At 38.1% G+C, this 21,537-nt stretch overlaps 1 protein-coding gene across 1 annotated transcript; it reads right to left on the reverse strand.

Moving 5' to 3' along the window:
• Nucleotides 1-9,277: 9,277 nt before the first annotated feature.
• LOC104221899 (WUSCHEL-related homeobox 3-like) lies at nucleotides 9,278-10,468 on the reverse strand. Its single transcript, XM_009773042.1, has 2 exons — nucleotides 10,124-10,468; nucleotides 9,278-9,469 (listed from the first exon to the last, which is right to left on the reverse strand). Exons 1-2 carry the CDS (start codon nucleotides 10,466-10,468, stop codon nucleotides 9,278-9,280), a joined length of 537 nt encoding a protein of 178 aa, XP_009771344.1.
• Nucleotides 10,469-21,537: the final 11,069 nt, after the last annotated feature.

Below are 21,537 nucleotides of genomic sequence, written 5' to 3' on the forward strand. Positions count from 1 at the left end.
ATAAGAAATGTAAAATAGGTATAAAATAGAAAATTATACACTGGTTTTTCAAATTGGACAAATAAAAATGAACATCTATTTTTAGTATAGTGGATAAATAAATTTAGACTAACAAATAACATATGGACATATGTGGCAATTTTTATAACATATATTCTTTCAAAAATTAAATTAAATCTTCACTAAAACCATTGTAACGCATGCATTAAAATTGCTTTATCGTATAGTTCACAATAAGGCCATTCGTCTTATTTATGGTATCCAAGATACTTTTTTTTGTCTTATGTTAGGCCATTTAATAGAGATTTTTACATTTCTATGTCATATAGTAAACTATATTACCCTTCACGCTTAACTTTAAATATAATTACCTTTTATATACCTAATTACCATTTATGTATATTTTAAGTGTTTTAATGGTATTAATTAGTCTCCTAATTTAACTCTACTGTATATTCCCACTTCCTCCAAGTTTCTCTCTCCAAATCCCACACCCTCACCCACGTATCAAACCACACCCCATGATTTCCTCTTCAATCACCCACTATTTCCTCTTCTAAAACCAGCGAAAATCTGTAACCCCTCCACCATTGACAACCATTAAAAAGCTTTGAAGCTTTGAATTCGAATTTGGGTTTTCAAAAGACATTGTTTGTTTGGATTGAATGTTGTTGCAAAGAATTGAGAATTCTCTCTACGTCTCTCTCTATATTTCAATCCCAAATTTCAGTAATGTAAAGCAAAGGAAAAGAGAGCAGCAATTCCACCATTGACAGCCATTAAAAAGCTTTGAAGCTTTGAATTCGAATTTGAGTTTTCAAAAATTATTATTTGTTTGGATTGGATGTTGTTGTAAATAATTGGGAATAAGGTTTGGAGTTTATATCTCAATTTTGAGGGGTTTTGGTGAAGATTAGACTTGGTTTTGGATGAATTTCAGATTGAAACTCGAAGAAGAAGAAGAAGAAGAAGAAGAAGAAGAAGAAGAAGAAGAAGAAGAAGAAGAAGAAGAAGAAGAAGAAGAAGAAGAAGAAGAAGAAGAAATTTCATTGTAGATCAACTAATTGATCTTCCTTCACACTCCCCCTCTCGGCCCCCACCCACTTCCCCCCAAATAATCTCTCACACTGATTTTCTAGCACCTCCCAAGAAATTGGATGACACATACCCACATATAAAAAGATCAAATAAGGAAACCATTTGAGGTCTTCTTCTTCTTTGAGAAAACGGAGCAACACCCATATCTCTATTTTTTCTTTTTTGTGTTTTCAATTTTAGAATTTCACCTAAACACCATAAATACAACACTAAAATCAACCACCGTCCATTTTTTTCGGCAAACAAATCGTAAAGACCCAGTAGCTCTAACTATGGTTAAAAATTACCGAAAATGAGATTAAAATTTTATGAATGTCAATAATATTGTTATGGCGTGGTTGCTGCTATTGATTATTTTTCAAGACTGAAGGAGAGGAGGCGGATTAATGGGGGAAGACCATGGGTGAAAACTGCCGAAAATGGGATTGAGTTTTTGTGGTGGTTAGTAAAGGTGAGAAGGAGAACAGGAAGAAGATGAAGTTGACGGGGGACGCAAAAGAGGGGCAGAAGGAAGAAGATGAATGCGGGGGGGGGGGGGGGGCTGCTTTGGTTAATTTGAGGGGAAAAGGTTTTTTCCCTTCTTTAAATTCATTTTCTTTTTTGGTTAATTATATATGTGTTAAGATTTTATTATAAATTACACGTGTTGTTCACTAATTGGCTCATTTGACACGCAACAACAAGTGTAACTCGCACATATAATCTGTTGCACTCGGGTATTTACTCGATCTACTTAATAGACATTTGAAGTATCTAAATGATTGTCACGACCCAATTCCCGAACCTGGTCGTGATGGCGCCTCTCATGAAGACAAGGCCAGTCATTCAACCCAATTCATCCTTTTAAGACAATTAATTAACACAATTATAGTATAAACATGGTTTAATAATATCCAATAGCGGAAAGTATAGATAAAATATGGAAATCCAACCCAACTCAGCCCTAACCGGGGTGTCACAAGTCATGATCTACTATAGATTTTACTAAATTCTACAAAGTATGGAATTAGGAATAAAGTCTGAAGATATCATAAATAACAGAAGATAAGGGAGAAAATGGGTCTGCGAACGCCATGCAGCTACCTCGATAACTCCGATGAAAACTGAACAGCAGAAAACTCGCTCTATGCCTCAGGAATACCTGTACCTGCACACATGGTGCAAGGAGTAATGTGAGTACTCCGACCCAGTGAGTAATAAATATAAATAATGACTGAAGGTAAGAAAACACGTTAAGGCACACAATATTCTATACAGAAGCAGTGAAATCATTTAAAATAACAATTCAGTGAAACATCATGTGAAATTTCTTTTAAACCAGTAAAACAGGTAATTTGGTAGTGAAATGACGAGTAGAAATCTGCCCCTCGGGCTCAATATCAAAACAACAAGTAGAAATCTGCCCCTCGGGCTCAGTATCAAAATAACAAGTAGAAATCTGCCCCTCGGGCTCAGTATCAAAATAATAATTAGAAATCTGCCCCTCGGGCTCAGTATCAAAATAATAAGTTGAAATCTGCCCCTCGGGCTTAGTATCAAAATAATAAGTAGAAATCTGCCCCTCGGGCTCAGTATCAAAATAATAAGTAGAAATCTACCCCTCGGGCTCAATATCAAAATAATAAGTAGAAATCTGCCCCTCGGGCTCAGTATCTCAGAACAGTATCAGCCTCTCAGGCTCAGAACAGTATGAAGCAACCAGTCAATGAAATAAGAGCACATAATTATTATGGCAGATAATGCAGATAAGGAATAAATGCATGAGTGCAATGCAATGCATATGACGGTACCCTCTGGTACCCACTACGGCGTGCAGCCCGAGCCATCCATATTTATTTATCGTCGATGGCGCTCACTAGGGGTATGTACAGACTCCGGAGGGGCTCCTACAGCCCAAGCGCAATATCAAGCCATCTCGTGGCATCAAATCTAGGCCCTCGGCCTCATATCAATATCAGTATAATCACCCAGGATCTCGGCCTCAATATCAACGTAATCAACCAGGCTCTCGGCCTCAATATCAATGTAATCAACCAGGCTCTCGGCCTCAATATCAATGTAACACTGTTGCGGTGCGCAGCCCGATCCATGCTCAGTCCAGAAATCATCATAAGCCCCTTGGGCATTCGTAAAACAATAGTTCTCAACCCAAAATATCATTTAGAAATATCATTTAAGTTTTCAAATCTTAGAAAGATGGTTGAGTTTGCAAAACAGTATTTAAAACCTTGGACTGAGATCAAATGATATGCAAAATATGCGAAAACAGTGATATCAATCCCTGAAGGATTCAAATAATTGGCAAGAAGCCCAAATGTAACAATCAAATCTAAGTAAGGATGATTCTCAATTTAGTTCAAGTAGAAAACACGGTAAAAAAACATCTCTCGGGACGGACCAAATCACAATCCCCAATGGTGCTCTACCCCACGCTCGTTATCCGGCGTGCAAGTCACCTTAATATAGCGTTACAATGTGAAATTTCGGGGTTTCAAACCCTTAGGACATCATTTACATCAATTACTTACCTCAAGACGGCCAAAAGTCTAGCTCGCTATGCCCTTGCCTCTCGAATTGGCCTCTTCCTGCATCAAATCTATCCAAAATCAAAATGAATATGTCACATTATGCTGTAGGAACAATACCCAATCGAAGATAACTGAAAAATCCCGAAATTTGGCAAAACCCGAGCCCCGGGCCCACTTCTCAAAATTCAGAAAAATTAACATCAACGGATTCCTTATCTCGCCACGATACATATAAAATTTACCAAAATCGGACATCAACTCGACCCTCAAATCTTCAAATCTTATTTTCAAATTCCTAGGCCTAAATCCCCAATTTACTCCTCAAAAACATGTAATCTAGTCGGATTATTCGATGATAATTTAATATTATGGAGTAGAAATGATCACAAGTGACTTACCTCAAGATTTCCCATGATTTCTTGCTCAAAAATCGCCCCAAGCCGTGTTCTTTCACAAGAAAAACGTGAATGAGCTAAAAAAATAGAACAGCACAAATAAAGCCCATTTTGGTCGCTAAAAGACCTTTCCGGTCGCTAAAGGTGCCAAATCTGGTCGCTAAAGGTGCACACCAGAACCTTCTGCACCAACAATATTTATTTTCACTAAAAAGGCTCTAACTCCACCATACAAACTCTGAATTCGATGATTCTTATTCCTATGAGTCACAAATAATGATACGAACATAGTCCTTCAATCGAAACTCAATTCGGAGCTCGTTTGCTCAGTACGATATCCATTTCGCTCGTTAAACAATTAACAGATGTTTCGCGTCAAAAACCCAATCGCGACTTGATGAAATTAGAAAAAACTTCCAGATCAGTCCTATAATTCATTATCAAAATTCTGGAAGTCTCGAAATCAAATTTCAATCTCTAGAACTAAAAATGGACCTTTGGATCATTATGTGCTTATGCTCAAAACGACAAAAATCTTCCAAAAACTCTTCCAAAACTTATCTGAGCCTCATGTGACCCCGACCAAACATGCCAACACACTCCATAACATCATTCAAACTTTTTCCAATCAACAAAATACCTCAAACAATATCAAAACCATCAATTCACATCGAATTCAAGCCTAAGTTTTCCAAAAACTTCCGAAACACGCATTTGATCAAAAACCCGACCAAATCACCTCCGAATGACATGAAATTTTGCACACACATCCCAAATCACATAATGAAGCTACAAAAACTCTCGGAATTCCATTCCGACCCTTGAATCAAAATCTCACCTATCAACCGGAAATCGCTAAAATACTACTTTCGCCAATTCAAGCCAAATTCCACACCAAACCTCTAAAACCAATTACGATCACGCTCCTAAGTCATAAATCATCTAATGGAGCTAGACAAATCATAAAAATTCTGATCCAAGATCATTTACACATAAGTCAACTCTTGGTTAAACCTTTCAAATTCAAAGCTTTCAACTGAGACTATTCTTTCAAATTCATTCAGATTCTTTTTGCCTGAAAACCAAAACCAACGATCTACATCAGTCATAATACATAACACGGGGCAAGTCATGCCCGAGAACTGGCGATCAAAGCGCAAAAGCTTAAAATGACCGGTCGGGTCGTTACAATGATAAAGGGGTCAGTTGAGGTGTTCAGTTGATCGTTGAGGACAACTTAAAGGGGCGCTTTATGTATTTCGCCTTTAACACTCTGTTTCGATCATTGTTCCCCATCGTTTTATAATGTATTGTTGTATTGTATCGTATCATTTTAAGAATACAATGTTTGGATAGATTGTATTGTTTATTATTGTTAAATAATATTTTACTGTTTGGTTTGACTATATCGGACTGTACTGTAACTGATAAGTTTACTAAAATACCCTCAATTATTTAGATATTAAATTTATCAAAAATTATGCATACAAATGATTTTAAAAAATAAAACAGAAGAAGGCAAAACACCTTCAGAAACCAGAATAGAGGAGCGAGACAGAAGAAGGCAAAACAAATGAACATAGCTAATCAGAATTGAGTTAAACGCAAATTAGGAGAAAATATAAAACAGAAGGCGTTAAAACACCTTTAATATTAGCGGCAGAAGTTCTGGAAAAAAAGTAGGTTATAGGTTGGAGATTTGGAGTTAAAATAGAAAAAAGGTAAAGGGTAAATTAGAATTGTGGAGCAATAAGTTAGGGCATAATTGGAAAGAAAAATAGGAAACAATCCCACCACACCAAATCGGTTATTTCAAAAAAGGGGACTTTTCATTGTTCCGGAACAATGAATTTAACAATACAATACAATCAATTTTAATGAAACAATCAAAACAGACATTATTTTAGGATAACAATACAATATGATACAATGGGGAACAACCATCCAAATAAGCTGGCGCTTTATGTATTTCACCTTTAATATAACCTGAGCAAGACTACTAGCAGGGACCTACTAATGTAACTATAATTTATATAGAATACTGTCTAAGTAACGGACTGGAAAAACTTATAATGGTTGCATCAAACTATATTAATTTGTGATAAAATTCAGGCAAAATCATATACTTATTAATTGGGTTAATTTCACTGATGGTCACTCAACTATGTTTTAATTTCACTAAAGTCACTCAACTATTTTTTATTACTTAAAAGTAACTAAACTTTCACATTATCACTTAAAAGTCATTTTTGATCAAACCCCTACCATAAATATGACATGGCATAAAATTTAATGAAAAAAATTCAAAAATAAATGCCACATAAGCTTAAATGGATCATACCCACTTTAGATCCATTTCTTCCTTAATGTGATTTGACCCATAACCCAAATGCTTTCAATTAAAAAAATATTAAATTTCACATTAGTTTAAAATGATTATCCTATACTACAAAATTCTTGCCTTTTCTGTTACATTGTGCTCATTTATAATTATGCTATACTAAAAAAATTCTTATCTTGTTTGTATGCCACATCCTAGTCATTTTATAACTTTACTGAAGTTAAAATACTATTGTATCCAACTCACATAACATATTTATAATTTTCTAGTGAAATTAAAATAGTATTGTATTCATCTTACATAACATATTAATGTATCATAAGCATACAAGAATAATAATAATAAGGCTAATAAGAGTTTATTTTTACAATAAACATGCAATTACAAACAACCTATTGCAATTGTTTAGACAAAAGAAATATTATATTTGTACGATAAAAACCCCCCACAAAAAAAATCACAAGACCTAATTTTATTAGGGGTGTGTGTTTTTCCCCCTATTGAAACCCATTTGGGTTATGAGTCAAATCACATTAAGGGAGAAATGGATCTAAAGTGCGTATGATCCATTTAAACTTATGTGACATTTATTTTTGAATTTTTCTCATTAAATTTTACGTCATGTCATATTTATAGTAGAAGTTTGAGCCAAAATGACTTTTAAGTGACAAAAAATAGTTGAGTGACTTTAATGAAGTTAAAACAGAGTGACCATCAGTGAAATTAACCCCTTATTAATTATAACTAAATGAATAAAATTTACGTACAAATATGACTTGTGTTTATTGAGTTGATGTAAAAAAGAGCACGAGAAAGTTCTTGTCAGTTGCCATTAGTGGACCATCGACCGATCTCTGACGATTGGCTTTGAAGATGAAATGGACTAATTATTGATACTATTTAACAACATTAGTGGCCGATCATTTTGTTAAACTTGTACAAAGATTACAATGTGATCCAACAAATATGAGAAGAAAAGATTTAACCAGCAAAAAAGCAAAAGAAATTAAAGGGAAATTAAAGCAGCTAAGAGATACGTCGAAAAATAGGAGTATATGAGAAATAAAAGATAAATACTCTATTTGCCATGTTTAGATTATTTCAGATTTTCGAAAACATAAATACTCCACATTGAGATGCATATTCGAAGTGAAAGAAAAGTTTTAAGATAATCAATTTTAAAAATTGTCGGCTTTGAGTTAAAGACAAATTGTGACTACCATCGGAAAGATTCTACCGTGCATGTATATTGGGAAATAAATGTGAAATTTGGAGATAAGTGGTCATAAAGTCAAATCTCGGCTGAAACTTGGTTTAGTGGAAGACAAATCTACTAAATGACATTCATAATTTTCATTCTTGCCTATTTGATTATATTATTTCTTATTAATCCATTTTAAAAAGTTATATGTTTTATAATTTAAAAGGATAATTAACAAGTTTGTAAAGAACCACAAAATCAATTGATCCGATAATTTCATAGACCTGCCTTCATGTTTCCCATCACAATACCTTCCTTTATGACGCTTACATTCCTTAATGTTGGGCTCAACCAGCTCAAAAACACCCATGACATAATGTGATATTGTCTGACTTGTACGGTTTTTCTCAAATGGCCTAACACCATTAAGAGATCCGTATAACGTTATCAATCTTTTCAGCTAATAATGTAGGACTTTGTTTGCACGGCCAATACTTAATTTAATTTTTTTTTAACAATTCTTTTTACCTATTTTTCGTTGATGTAAATACAAGTTGATTATTTCTATCAAAATGCCATTTACTACAATTGAAGTCAGATTTATTAATATTTAAAAAAAAAAGGTCATTTCTTGCTATAACCACTTGTATGTGAGTGTCACAAGCAAACTTGTCTGGCGTGGCTTCGCTTCACCCATTGGAAGGAAGCTGATCACTGGTCAGTGTCAGAAGTGCAAAATTCTTTGAAGTCGCTTCGTTACACTCATAATTGAATGCTTTCGATAACAGCCAATGACGGGAGAGGAATAAGTATTTAGGGAAAAGGATTTTCGAACACAGGAATAATTTTTTTTTTAAAGAATTTGTTAAATATAAATTTTTATAGAAATTATTAACTAAAGGATTTAATATCAGGAAAAGGTAAATTTGTGAGATTGCAATTTTTAATATTAATGTAAAATAAATAAAAAAAATTGTTACCCAAAAAAAAATTAAAATAAGAGAGGTAAGTGCAACATCATAAACCACGAGGTCATTGAGATAGAAACGTCGGGGGCGGAGCTAGAGATCGGAATACGGGTTTGGCCGAATCCAGCAATTTTTTGCTTATACAATATATTTATGTTAAAATATTCATTAAATATAATTCAGAACCCACTTATTAACACTTAAAATTGTCATTATAAAATCAAAAACTCGTAATGTTGGAATCCTGGCTCCGCCTCTAAAAAACGGAATATTTCTAAAATTATCTCATTACTTTAAATTCTTACTTTATCCTTAATAACATATTATCCACAAAAGTTTCGTAACATGTTTAAGATAAGCTCCAAAAAAAAAAAAAAAAATTCTTTTTTAAACTTTATGTTCATTTACTCAGAAAGTTATTTCTTTTACTCTTACCTTAGAAAGATCATAAGTGTGCCTACTTCTCCTCTACCATTAGAGCAACTTCATTGAGTCATGGGGTCTTAGGCAAAAAATGAAATCAACCAATTAAGCATGCACACCCCGATCGACGTACAAACATCAGAAAGTTAGAAAGGAAAGATGCATGTTTCTAACTCACATAACTCAAACTACCGCGTAATACACGAGTCAAGAGCACTAAACTCTTCAAACAATATACTTAACTACATACCACTAATATATATTAGTGATATATAAAGCATATTAAAAAAGAAGATTTATAAGTGGTGCGCTGCTCTTGTGTTCTAATCCTTGAAGCCAGTCGTTTCAACGGGGAAGAGTTCTAATGTCCTGAGAGGTACTTTGTTGCTGCAATGGACAATATTAGAAGAACCCTTGTCTGTCATCAAGATCCAATCTCTACCGTTCATCCTCATCATGCGATTTCCCCAAAGGTAGTTCATCATTTGAGGTGACACTTCTGTTGTTGCTTCAACCTAGAGATAAAAGACGAGATATATCAGAATTAACATTTATCCTAAAAATATACATGCTTATAGACTTTGTTGCTATATTGAGGACACTTTCTCTTTTTCCTGTACTAGGTATTATACTAAATCACATAAATTTACTACTGTTAAGTGATATATAAACTAAGTTGAGAAGACCTATCAATTAACATTGTTTAAGTGGTAAAAGTGTATGTACAAGGGTAACATTGAGTGTGGATATATATATTTTTCGGATAAGAAGAGCACCTACAAATTATGTTAAAGAAGATTTTTGAAATATATGGACTAAAATAAACCATAAATATTTGTGTGTTTGTAAATCAATTCATTAAGGGTAAGGTATGAGTTCTAAAGATATAGTATATATTTTTTTAAATAAGGTGATTTTTTTAGACGGACTAAAAAAGAAAGAGTACCAGGAGTATTTAACTTTGCATGTATGACTGGGGCGGAGATAGAGTATCATATATTGTTTCGAACCCTATAATTTATGCTCAAACCTTGTATATATTGTACAAAGAAATGTATATCAAATATTTGTGGATCTATCAAACAATCATTACTACTATATGAAGAAAAAAGCATACGTATGAAAGCGATCTCCCTTACACGTACAAACCGCAACAAACAAAAGTGTACCTGATGAAGAAATATAGGTGGAGAGTGAGAGTAAACTTGACTGACAGTAGTAGAAGAAGAAGGAGAAGGAGAAGGAGAAGGAGGGTTTTTGTTGTTGATAATGAGTTGTCGATGATCATCTTTAGGGTATTTTTGCAAAAGTTGTTTTCTCATCTTATGCCTGTCTCTAGCTTTGTGGTTTTGAAACCAGTAAAACACATTCTTCCACTGAATCTTTCCATACATAGAAAGATGGGACGTTATCATTTGTACTTCTGAAGAATTAGGATTTGTCAACCCTTTTCTGTACAAGTCCTGTAAGATCATCAGCTGTTGTGGAGTTGGTTTCCATCTAGTTCGAGGCATTTTGTGAGTAATTGTCAAAGTACCTTTTTAGGGTTTTAGAAGAACAAACAGTTGTGCTTTTTTGGGAGATGTTTCATTTAGGGTATAGTCATCTGTACTATAAATAGATAGACAAAAATACAGATGAAGACGTCAAAGTGGCACTGAAATAATAGTCATGCTGGTGTCATCATAAGGAGAAGCATTCAATGAGAATCCATCATTGTTATGTCAGAGAATTCAGATAATAATAATAATAATATTGGAGAAGTCATTTAAGAAGGTTGGTTGCTGCTTTCTGCATTATCGTCCTTATTATTAACTCATTTGACAGAACGAATCATGGGAGCTTAGAGTGTAGGGTCAGAAACATTTCTTTTCATTTGCTCGTGACTCATTACAAGTTATTAGTAAAGGTAAATGTACCTCTATTTAACATTTATATCAAATCAACCAATTTAATTATAAGAGTAAAAATTTAAGTGATAATACATATACTTAATTATGGCAAACTGATAAATATGTATATAAAAGATGGAGCATGTGTTTTGCAGTCATTCGTTTTGCGTAAGCACTAGGCGCAAACATGGGCGGAGCTAGAACAAAGGTTATGGGTTCAACCGAACCAAATAACTTTAATCTAATTTCTGTATTTTGCCTTAAGAAATCTATAGAATATGTATAAATCATTAATTTAGAACTCAGTAATTTGAACATACTAGAATCTTGAACCCATAAACTTCAAATTCTTATTTTATCTCTGGGCCCAAAGAATTTTTTACCTTATAATACATGTATAAATAGGGGTGTTCATAAAAATCCGAAAACCCGAACCAAGCCGAAAACCAAACCAAACCGACCAAAAAAACCGATACTTTTTGGTTTGGTTTGGTTTTGGTTTTGAAATTTAAAAACCGATCAAATTTGGTTTGGATTTGGTTTTAATTAAAAAAAACCGAACCAAACCGAATATAGGAGTAGCTATTTTAAATTTATTATTACACCTATATATATGTATACCTTTATACAAAGTTTTAAATTTTATAGTAAATATTAATCGTTTGCACATTTAGTATAGTTCTTTACCTTTACATTCTAGTTTAATTGGTAGTTTTCTTTTGTTAAATGTAAGAATCTATTTCATGTTAAAAATAAGTATATTTTTAATTGAGTCCTTAAATTATTCATCACTATTTGATTCAATTATCATCAATATATCTTGGTAAATAATAGATTTCTCAAAGGGCAATTGATTTGATAGTGTTACGTTGAAAATGTGGTCGCCGAAATGTGTGTTTGGTAGTGTATGTCTTATATTTAAGAAAAAATCGACAAATAACCGAAAAAACCGAAAAATCGACAAAAACCGAAAAACCGACAAAAACCGAATCGAGAAAAAACCGGCTTAATTGGTTTGGTTTGGTTCTAATATTTAAAAAACCGACTTACTTGATTTCCTTTTTGGGAAAAACCAATCCAAACCGAATCATGAACCCTATGTATAAAACTCAAAACATGCATTATACGGTTGTCTATTTCCTAGATCATACCCGAATAAAATTATAAGTTATATATTATCTGGTATGTTCTTTTTCGTGTTCACAAAAATAATACATGTTTAAGTTATACTTGAATTTTTGCATATGCATTAATTAGAACGGGATAAAATATGGAATAAGAATATGGGTATTACTGTATTAGTAATTCAAGCTTAGTGTTTACTGTAAATCTTTTTCTATAAACAATTATTGTTGAGCAAATTCCTTCACTTCTGAACAGCTGAACTTCAGTACTTGTTCAATCACACCAATATTTTTCTAGTTTAATATTTGCTTTGCTCAAACTTTTGCGTAGTAAATCTTACATCCAGCCCGCTTCGGCGGCCAATTATTGAGGCGGCTCATTATTTCTGTAATATTTGCTAACGGCAAATCAAAAGAAAAAGAGAGGAAAAAACTGCACTCTTAAGGACAAAGTAGCTGGCTTTCATTACGTTATGCACTAAAATTGATTCAGTTACCGTACAACATGCATAGAATAAAACCTATTAAATACTCTGTTACATACATATACAGTCATAGGCGTACGCAAAATTTTTTGTAAGCGGTATCAATATTTAAAGAAGTGAATAAATGAATTCAGAATTTATTGTTTACCTTTAGCGTACATATTAATCCTAGTCCGTCTGGTTTTCAATTTGGTTTTAAATTATACTGCCTACATCAAATTTTTCACAAAAAGGAGCTTTAAAAACTTAAAAGCACGCATTCTATACAAAATTCAGTATCGATCACTCAACCTCTCCTAGACGAGAGAAGCGCTTGATCAGTGAACTAATCAAGTGTGTTTGTTCAGCAAGGTTATCTTAGAATATATATTTAAATAGGATATTGTTTCATGTAATTTATATGTATCTTTTATGAAACTTTCCGGCGATGACACTGCTTCACACAAGGTAGATCCGCGCGGTATACAGTTAGACCTCTTTATAATAGTATCCTTATATAACAACACTTCTCTATAAAAGTCAAATTTTTCCGGAACCAAATCTCATGTTATATTATACTATATGTTTTCTATAACAGCAATTCACTATAACATTAAAAAATATTCGGAACAAACAAGACTGTTATAGAGAGGTTTGACTATACATTCTTTTATTACTGTTTCACCCGAAATAGGTGGAAAAAAAAATTCCAAGGTACAGTGACTCTTGGTAAAAAAATAATCCTTGAGATGCAGTCATACTTAAGCAGCTCAAATATGATTTTTGCATTGCATCATTCCTTTGCCATTGTTTACCTCGAAAATGATAATTACAATTAGATTTGATTTTGTGGTTCTAAAAATACGTGATCTGTTTTAATGCTAGTTGTTAGGCAATAGGTGATAATTATGAGACTAGGAAATAAGGTATGAACTTGAAAATAGTGTGTTTAAGCAAACCAAGCGGCTGAGAATCGAGGCCTCGAACCTGATTATACGGGGCCTCGAAGTTGAGCTTGATACTGAGCTATGGACAACCGATGAACGGCTAACAGTATTGAGAGCTTTGATGAAGGCTCTTTATGTTCAATAACGAGCAATAAATGAAGAACAATAAATAGAACACGATAAATTCAAGCAATAAATGTAAATAATAGAATCATGAGAGAATGTGTTAGAGAGCAGGAATGTTCTTGTATTGAATGTTGCAAGTGATATTATGTGTTTTACAAAATAACAAGGATCCCCTTTATATATGAGGGGGAATTCCAACATAGTACAAATGCATTTATTACAAAGATATATGACTGGTACATCTATTTAATGTCACGGTACGGGCTTGTACTAACTTAATAGGCTTGGTCAGCTTTAGTCACGTGCCTTGAGAATCTCCCACTCGTTTATCATAGCCACTGATTTACTCTGCCCCGAGGTCGAGCATATTGGAAACCCTCAGGGTCGGGCCTCAAACCTGGCCTCGAGCCTTCCAAAAACGGGCTGAGGGATACCATAACGATCATAAAATCGGGCATTCCGATTTTAGCCGTATACAGATAGTCCCCACGTTTCTTAGAATGAAAATGATAAGAAATGGTCTTGAATTCTCGCCTATCAGAGCATTAAATGCCATGACTCAAAAGTCGCGCAGGAGTCGCTGTCAACACGACTATCGAGAAGCCCACGAACCGCTACTGGTTTGGCCCTTCCGTTTCCCAAACGCTGCCCATACGTCTCTATAAATACCTCAATTGCCTTGTTATTCACACTTTTACAACATCTTCAATCTTATAGAGCTAAGTTCACCATCTCTTACATTCCTTTCCCTTTCGCGCTTGCCTCCTCACTTCCTTTCTCAAAAACCTTTTTATAGCCATGGCTAGGACCTCTAAAATAGTACCTTAGAAAGAGGGCACCACTTCTTCATCTCGGTCATCCAGGGGTAAACCAAAAGTACCTCCAACTGTCGAATAATGTACCCCTACCAAATTCGATATAATATCTGATTTTTCCGTAAAAAATCCTCCTGCTACACCAGGCCGATGTGAAGACGTGTCTCGATATATCAGCATGGTGACCAATACACACGGGGTGAAGGAAGACTGCCAATCTGTGGCCAACAGTGTTAGTTGGGATTCCTAGACCTACTGAAAGCATAATAGACCATAAGGCTGGCTTTCTCAGTGTATATACATACCCCTTTACTCTAGGTCCCGTAAATTCTTCGGGCCTTTCTCCCCCGTCAATAGATCTTGTGATTCTCGACTTCTGTCGTGAGTATCGGGTGACGCTTGGCCAAATCTATCCTTTATTCTGGAGCATTGTCTATATGATCCGATATTTTTCTAACCAGGTCGAGGGTATGACCTTAATTCACCCTCAATCACTTGGTCAGACTATATAGCCCCTGTATCTTTCGCGGTTTGATCAAGCTTCATCCTCGATCTGTGAGGACGTTCTTTTCGAGCATCGATGAGGACAGGGATCACGGTGGATGAGACGGTTTGTCCGAGTAAGGACCTCGGACATAATCCCAGCCAATAGGATGCCATTCCCGGAGGAATGGAATATGCAACGTAAGTGCCCTTACCTTGAGCATGTTTTATTGTCCTTTTGCCCCCTTTTGAAAAATGATCTTCTTTTGATTGTGTAGTCACCGCTTAGTACCCAGGCGCGGTTCGGAACCTATAGGGATGGATTAGATAGTTGGACTCCAATTTTCCTTATATTTAGCGTTCTTTCTGTGATTTGGCCAGAACACGGTGGTAGCCCAAGAACCATGGTATGCTCTTTACCGTTATCTTTGCTAGGTTTCCTTATGAGTATCCTTTTTGGTGGAAGTTTGATGCATCATGCTTGTGTAGGCCTTAGGGATGAAGGGTCGATGAGGCCAGCCCCTGCTGGTGAAGAGGGCACCTCGAAACCCCGCAAGGGTAAAAAGAGGAAGAAGGAAGTTTTGACCGAGGCTTCAATTAAGATTGATGCCATGGTATCAGCTTCGGCTGCTATGGCAAGTCCTCGTACCGAGGATGAAGGTGATAGTGATGATGAAGGGCCTTTGGTACAAAGGACGATGCGAGGTACAGATGCTTCGCAAGTTGTTGGGCGAAAAGCCACCGAATTAGGGGTGGTCGATATAGACCAAACCCGTGCTGAGGAGACCCTCGAGGAGGGTGCGGGCACAGCCCCCGAGTTCCAAGTCGGACATGGTATAGTCCGCGCCGATGGTCTCGCTGTTGGAGACTTTGGAGGGCCTGAACCTGAAGCTTCTCGGGGGCAAGATGAGACCCTTAGGGAACTTAATGCCCTGGGTGGCTTTATTTTTGGCCATTCGTACTCACCGAGGGAATTTAGGGATACACAGGACCCGACTACCGTTGGTATTGAGGCTTCCCATAGGGGGAAGATATGCTTGAAAACCTCATCGATGGTATTGATGAGGACATTGACCACGATGCTCCCATCATTCTTGAGGAGGCGGAAAGGCTTCAACAATAGGTGAACATATTTTGATGCATTTTTGGTGTTTCAAAAATTTTTGCCCTTGTTTTTCTAACTTCCCTATTTTGTTGTAGGCTAAGAAAATGTATGATCATGCCTTTTCTAGGCTCCGAGACCAGCTTTTGTGCTGTGGGAAGGAGATCGAGAAGCTCACCTCGGATCTAAAGGAGTCGAAGGCCTCTTATGCTCAAAAGGTGGATGAGTTGAGCGGGCTTCAGGCTAGTTTGGAGGGAGTGTGCCAGGAAAGGGCTGGCCTTGCTGAGCAGGTAACATGGCATCCACGAGTTTGTTTTTATTCTCGTAGCTTGATGCTTACAAACTTGTTTTGTCTTTGCAGGTAGGGAAAAAGGATGCCATCATGGGGTGACTTCAAGAAGAGGCCGTGGCCAAGGATGCGGAGATCCTCGAGCTGAGGGAGCAAAATGAGGCCGTGGCCTCGGAGAGAGACATTTTTGCGATCGGAGCTGGAATCGACCCGTGATCTCCTACAAAGTGTCCAAAAGGAGGCTGCTGCACTATCTGCGGCCAAGTCTAAGGCCGAAGAGGATGCGTATTCATACATGAAAAATGCCGCTACTGCGTATGAACGAGCCTGAGAAATATTGGAGAAAGCCAAGCAGAAGTTGGCTTAGGCCGTCGCTTACGCTCGTGCAAAGGCAAGGAGGCAAGCTCTCGAGGAAGCAAGCGCTAAAGGCGCTGATTTCTCAGCTGAGATTGAGGAATCCCGAGACTTGGAGGAAGAATCGGCATTCTCCGCCACTTCGAATAAGGGTTCCGGATATGACTCGGAGAGTAGTGACGGCGAAGAATAGGCCTACGTCGTCTTCCATTCTTTTTTGTGTATGAATTTCTCGGGGGAAAAGGTCTTGCAAAGACGCCCCTTGTAAATATATTTTTGGCAATATAAGAAAATTATTTTTCTTCAAGTCTTCGAATTTATTCTTAACACTTATGTAAAGTTAGTCTGTTGAATTTTGACGTTGGCTCTTCGGAGCCCATATTTGGAATAGTCGGGACCCTCGAGATCGGGCACCATTTCGAGATTAGGTTGGTAGCTTTTTAGAATCAATGCTTGTGATGACTCCCAAGCGCTGTGTGGCAGTATCATTTATGTGCCACGGTTGTGAAGTGACTGGGGTGGTCCCACCAGTACACTTCCCCAAAAATAGAACTGACATGGTCAGAATTAATTTGCCTTCAGGATAGGCGAACAGTCGCTGCTTGCTCTATATATATGAATTTGCTTATCTCTTATTTGAGGACTTCGCTACTTTGGGTAACTATCCCTATTATAGAGCTCTTTTCTGTGCTAGTTCTCTTACCATTCCAACAGCTTTCGCCCAAGCCTTTACCTTCCATGGCTGCTACGTCCAAACCTATTCATTAAGAAGAGGAGAGTTCTGCCTCCGCTTTGCGCTCAGTTGGTGGTACACCACCGGTATCTGGTGAGCTACCCTTGAGATGCATTGTCACGAGGAGGGACTTTGTGTTAGAGAGACCTCCCAATGTTCAGGGTCATCGGGAGCATGCGTTGAGGTTTATTTCCTCAATAGGGGAGGAGCACCTCGAGGTAGTTAGAAAAGACTACGGATGGGGAGAAAAAGTGTTACTGCAGGTACTCTCCTTGGAAGAGAGCATCATGGCTCATGTCGAGGGGTTTTTGAACGTATATACGTACCCCTTTACGTTGGGTCCCCTCGATAGAGTCGTGCTCGAATTTTGTAGGAGATGTCGGGTTACCCTGACACAGGTTCACCTGTCATTTTGGAGGATAGTGTTCATGGTAAGGTATTTTGCAGATAAAGTCGGGCTCGAGTTCACCCTTAGTCATCTCCTTAGACTGTACTGGCCCTTGCATCATCGAGGCCTGATTACTCTGCGACGTTGATCCACTTGGCCCTTTGTTGTTAGTAATGAAGAAGATGGGGACTGAGGGTGGATGAGTCGTTTTGTTCGAGTGCAGACTGTCGATATTATCCCTGCAGAGTTCCTTCCAATTCCTGAGAAATGGAATTTCACACATAAGTGGTACACTTTTGTTCTTGTTATTTTTTCCCATAGTGAAGGTGGACTCTGTAAAGATGCTTTCCTTTCCTTTTCTTTTTTGCAGCAATCCCATGGATGCCACACGAGGTTCCCGACCTAGCGGATTGGTCTCGGAAACTGGCAGTTTGCTCAACTTACGATGAGCGTAAGTGGTGAGATCTGGCCAAAGGTAGATGGGAGACAAAACATCACGGTACGTGGTATGTGGCTTGCTTCCTTTGAAAGGTACTTTCTTTTATGTGTACTAACTCCGTCACCGAAGGCATTGGAGATTTTTCTGAGATGAGGCCGTGCCCCCTCGGGGAGGAGGAAGAATCGTCGGCTTTAGGGTCGAGGACTGATAACAAACAGAAGGATTCCTCGAAGGACAAGAGTGCTCTTAGCGAGACAAGTCCTACTCGAAGGCTCAAAGAAGATATATCTGCTGATCCTGCGGCATCTGAGGCTTCTAGCCTTGGAAAAATGGTTCCTCTCTTGCCGCCGTTTTCATTTCCCATCGAAGGTACTTCGAGGGATACATGTGTTCAGCCACCGTCCTCGCACCCCGTCAAAGGTACTTCGAGGGATATTCGAGACCAGGAGCAGCCTAAATCAAGCGGGGTGTCGAACGACCGTGTACCTATCGCGATCAGTTCAACTGGGGGCGGTGAGACCAGGCAAGTAGGTGCACGCTCAACCTTTGAGGAGGCTCAGCAGATTTGTTCTGCGGTGAGCCTTGGTCAATTTTGTCGATCTTCTGATTTCACATTTTCGTTTTGTCATTGAGCTTCTTTTCATAGGCCTTTGACAAGCTCATGTCCGAGCTGCTCCGCTGTGAAGCCCGGTTAAGGAAAACCTTGGATGGGGAGAAATCCCTCAGGCTTCTTTGTGATGAAAGGGGAAAGAAATTGAGGCACCTTCGGTACGAGGCGAATCAAAGCCTGAACTATGAAAGCCACCTTGACAAACATGTAACTTTTGCTCCGAGGGAACGCATGATCCTTCTTCTATCCTTAGGGATTAATATTTTGATACCTCAGTTGCAGGGCAAGGCAGAGAATCTGGAACACCTTTGGGGCGAGGTTGGTCAGGCCAAGCATGAGTGTAACGAGCTAAAGGCTCAGATAGATGCCCATGTTGCGGCCAAGAAGAATGCTCTGGCCAAGGTTTTTGCACTCGAGGTGCAGCTCCGGAACGCCCGTGAAAAAAACTTGATTCAGACGAGTAGGATTGCGAGGCTTGAGTCCGAACTTTTAAAGATGAAGGCCGAGGTCGTGGATGCTCGGGCTGAAGCTGAAGAGATTCAGCTAAGTTCGACAAGAAAGTGGCCGTCTATTTAAAAGACACTACCAAAGCTCGGGCTGAGCTGAGAGGAGCTTCTGATTGAGAGAGCAGAAGCAATGAATATGCTTGGTGTAAATCTTGGAGGGAAACCCTTGAAGTGATTCATGCTGGGGGCTTCGATCTCTCGAAAGAGATAGCGCAGGCCAAGGCGGATGAATATGACACCAAGTTCCTTTTGTCCGATACCAAAGATAATGAGGAAGAGGCCGACGTGCCACAGTCCTTGAGGGGGACGTAGACTAGGCTTTTTGTTTTTGATTCTTTGTACATGGCTCTTAGAAAACATCTGCAAATGTAGCCTTGCATTGTTTCATATGTGCATAGATAAAGAAACCTTTCGGTTTTCTCCTTCCACGAATTTCTATTTACTTGTGTATGCCTTTCTTTGTCTTGAGTTTTGATGTTTTGTAAACGATTAGCCAGACAAATTGGCCTTTGAGTAGAAACCCTTAGGTTTATAATTTGTCCCTGGGGCTTGTTAGACTGGCTTATAGGATCTTACGCCTTTGCCCTTAGGCGCCTTTAGTTAACTATTTTGGGCTTAGTCTCCAAGTCAGATTTTGACTCGAGCTCATTGACCCTTAAGTTTTTGAATTTTAAGCTGGCTCTTAGGCTCTTATGCATAGAGTCGGTACGACCTCTTAGCAATAGTGGCTCTTACGCGTTGGGTCGGTATGACCTATAATGTGGGCTGGCGACTGTGGCTCTTATGCATTGGGTCGGTTCGACCTCTAATGCAGGCTGACAATAGTGGCTCTTACGTGTTGGGTCGATACGACCTCTAATGTGGGCTTTATTTTTTCCTCGCTAAAGACATTTTGAAGTTTTTGTGCTCGCTCGACTCTTCGACAATTCGATAAGAACCTCGATTGTGAGCCGTTATGTAGCGATAAATGATCACCTCAAGAGGTTTTGCTCGATGGCTGAATTGTTTCGAAGCCTATTATTTGGAGTTGATATGATTGAAGCTCTTTTGCTTATAATAAGGGTAGCCTGATTAACCGGTTCTTTTCGAAGTTTTTTTGAAGTAATTGAAGGCCTGTGATTTTATAGCGATGGTCGGGCATCCCTAAGTCGCGTGAGTTTGGCCGGAGCCTTGTGACTGGAGTCATTGCGTTTGGCCGGAGCCTTTCAGTGTCCGAGTGAAGTAGTTTCGGCATTTACATCGAGGGTATGCCTTTTTAGGGGCCTTACAAATTCGAATGTATAGCCTTACTTTAAGATCGGGATTTATGCCTTTTGTAAGGTCTTATGAGCTCGAGGTTGCCCGCATTGGGTCTTATGTCCTCGAGTTTTCGATAGGGATGACAGTCGGGGATAGTCCCCGAGTCATCCAAAGTTTCCCGGCTCTGGAGTCGTTCCTTGTAAACTTGGTATTGCCTCATTGAGAGCTTACGAGTTTGAAGTTTCTGACCCGGAGGCCATGTGGCCTCAAATTTTTGGCGTCAGCCCCCGAGTGTTCGGGAATTCTCTGGCTCTAGAGCCATTTCTTATGAAAGTAGTGTACTTCTTAGAAGCGTAACACGTTTTGTTGGAGGGGAAATATTCTTTGATTACTTGGTACAAATATACATATTTTCGTCGTCTAGGGCTCAATTATTCTATGCGGACATGGTTCATTTGACCGTTTGGCCCGATACATCATTTTCCTATAGAGACCCTTTTTTGCTTATCTTGACTTCTTCGAGAAGGTGATCTTCAAGGGGGATGCCCCCCATCGTTCGAGGTTGATTGAAAAGAAGCCTTGAAAACTTGTGAAATTCTCCCTAGGTAGCATATAGATGTTGCTTCATTAAAAACCTTATCGATAAAACCCTTCTTGGGATAAAACCCGATCGAAGGAAAAGAGTGCAACGTATGCTTTGAAACCTTAAGGTCTTCGAGGTGGGTAGCACTTCGACTGTTCCGATCAGACATCTGCACAAAGGTTAGTGTAAGATGTAAATAAAAGGGGAGATGGTTATACCTTAGTGGCATGGCGCTTTGAGCCTTAGTATGGGTCTCGATATGCTTCGAACGTTAGATTTTGGGACACGACACGGTCCTTTGCTCGTTTCATTCGGGTGTAGCAGAGAATGTGTCTCGTGATTGCTACTTCACTATTTGTTTATCCTTTGACTCCTTCGATGTGGGAGGCATTGACGTTGGTGTCACATCATGCATCGCGAACATTTCCCTCGCTATATGTTTTTACCTATACACGATTTTTATTTCGTCCTTCATCAAAAACTTCATCA

The sequence above is a fragment of the Nicotiana sylvestris genome, chromosome 6 (assembly GCF_000393655.2).
Source record: "Nicotiana sylvestris chromosome 6, ASM39365v2, whole genome shotgun sequence".
NCBI lineage: Eukaryota > Viridiplantae > Streptophyta > Magnoliopsida > Solanales > Solanaceae > Nicotiana > Nicotiana sylvestris.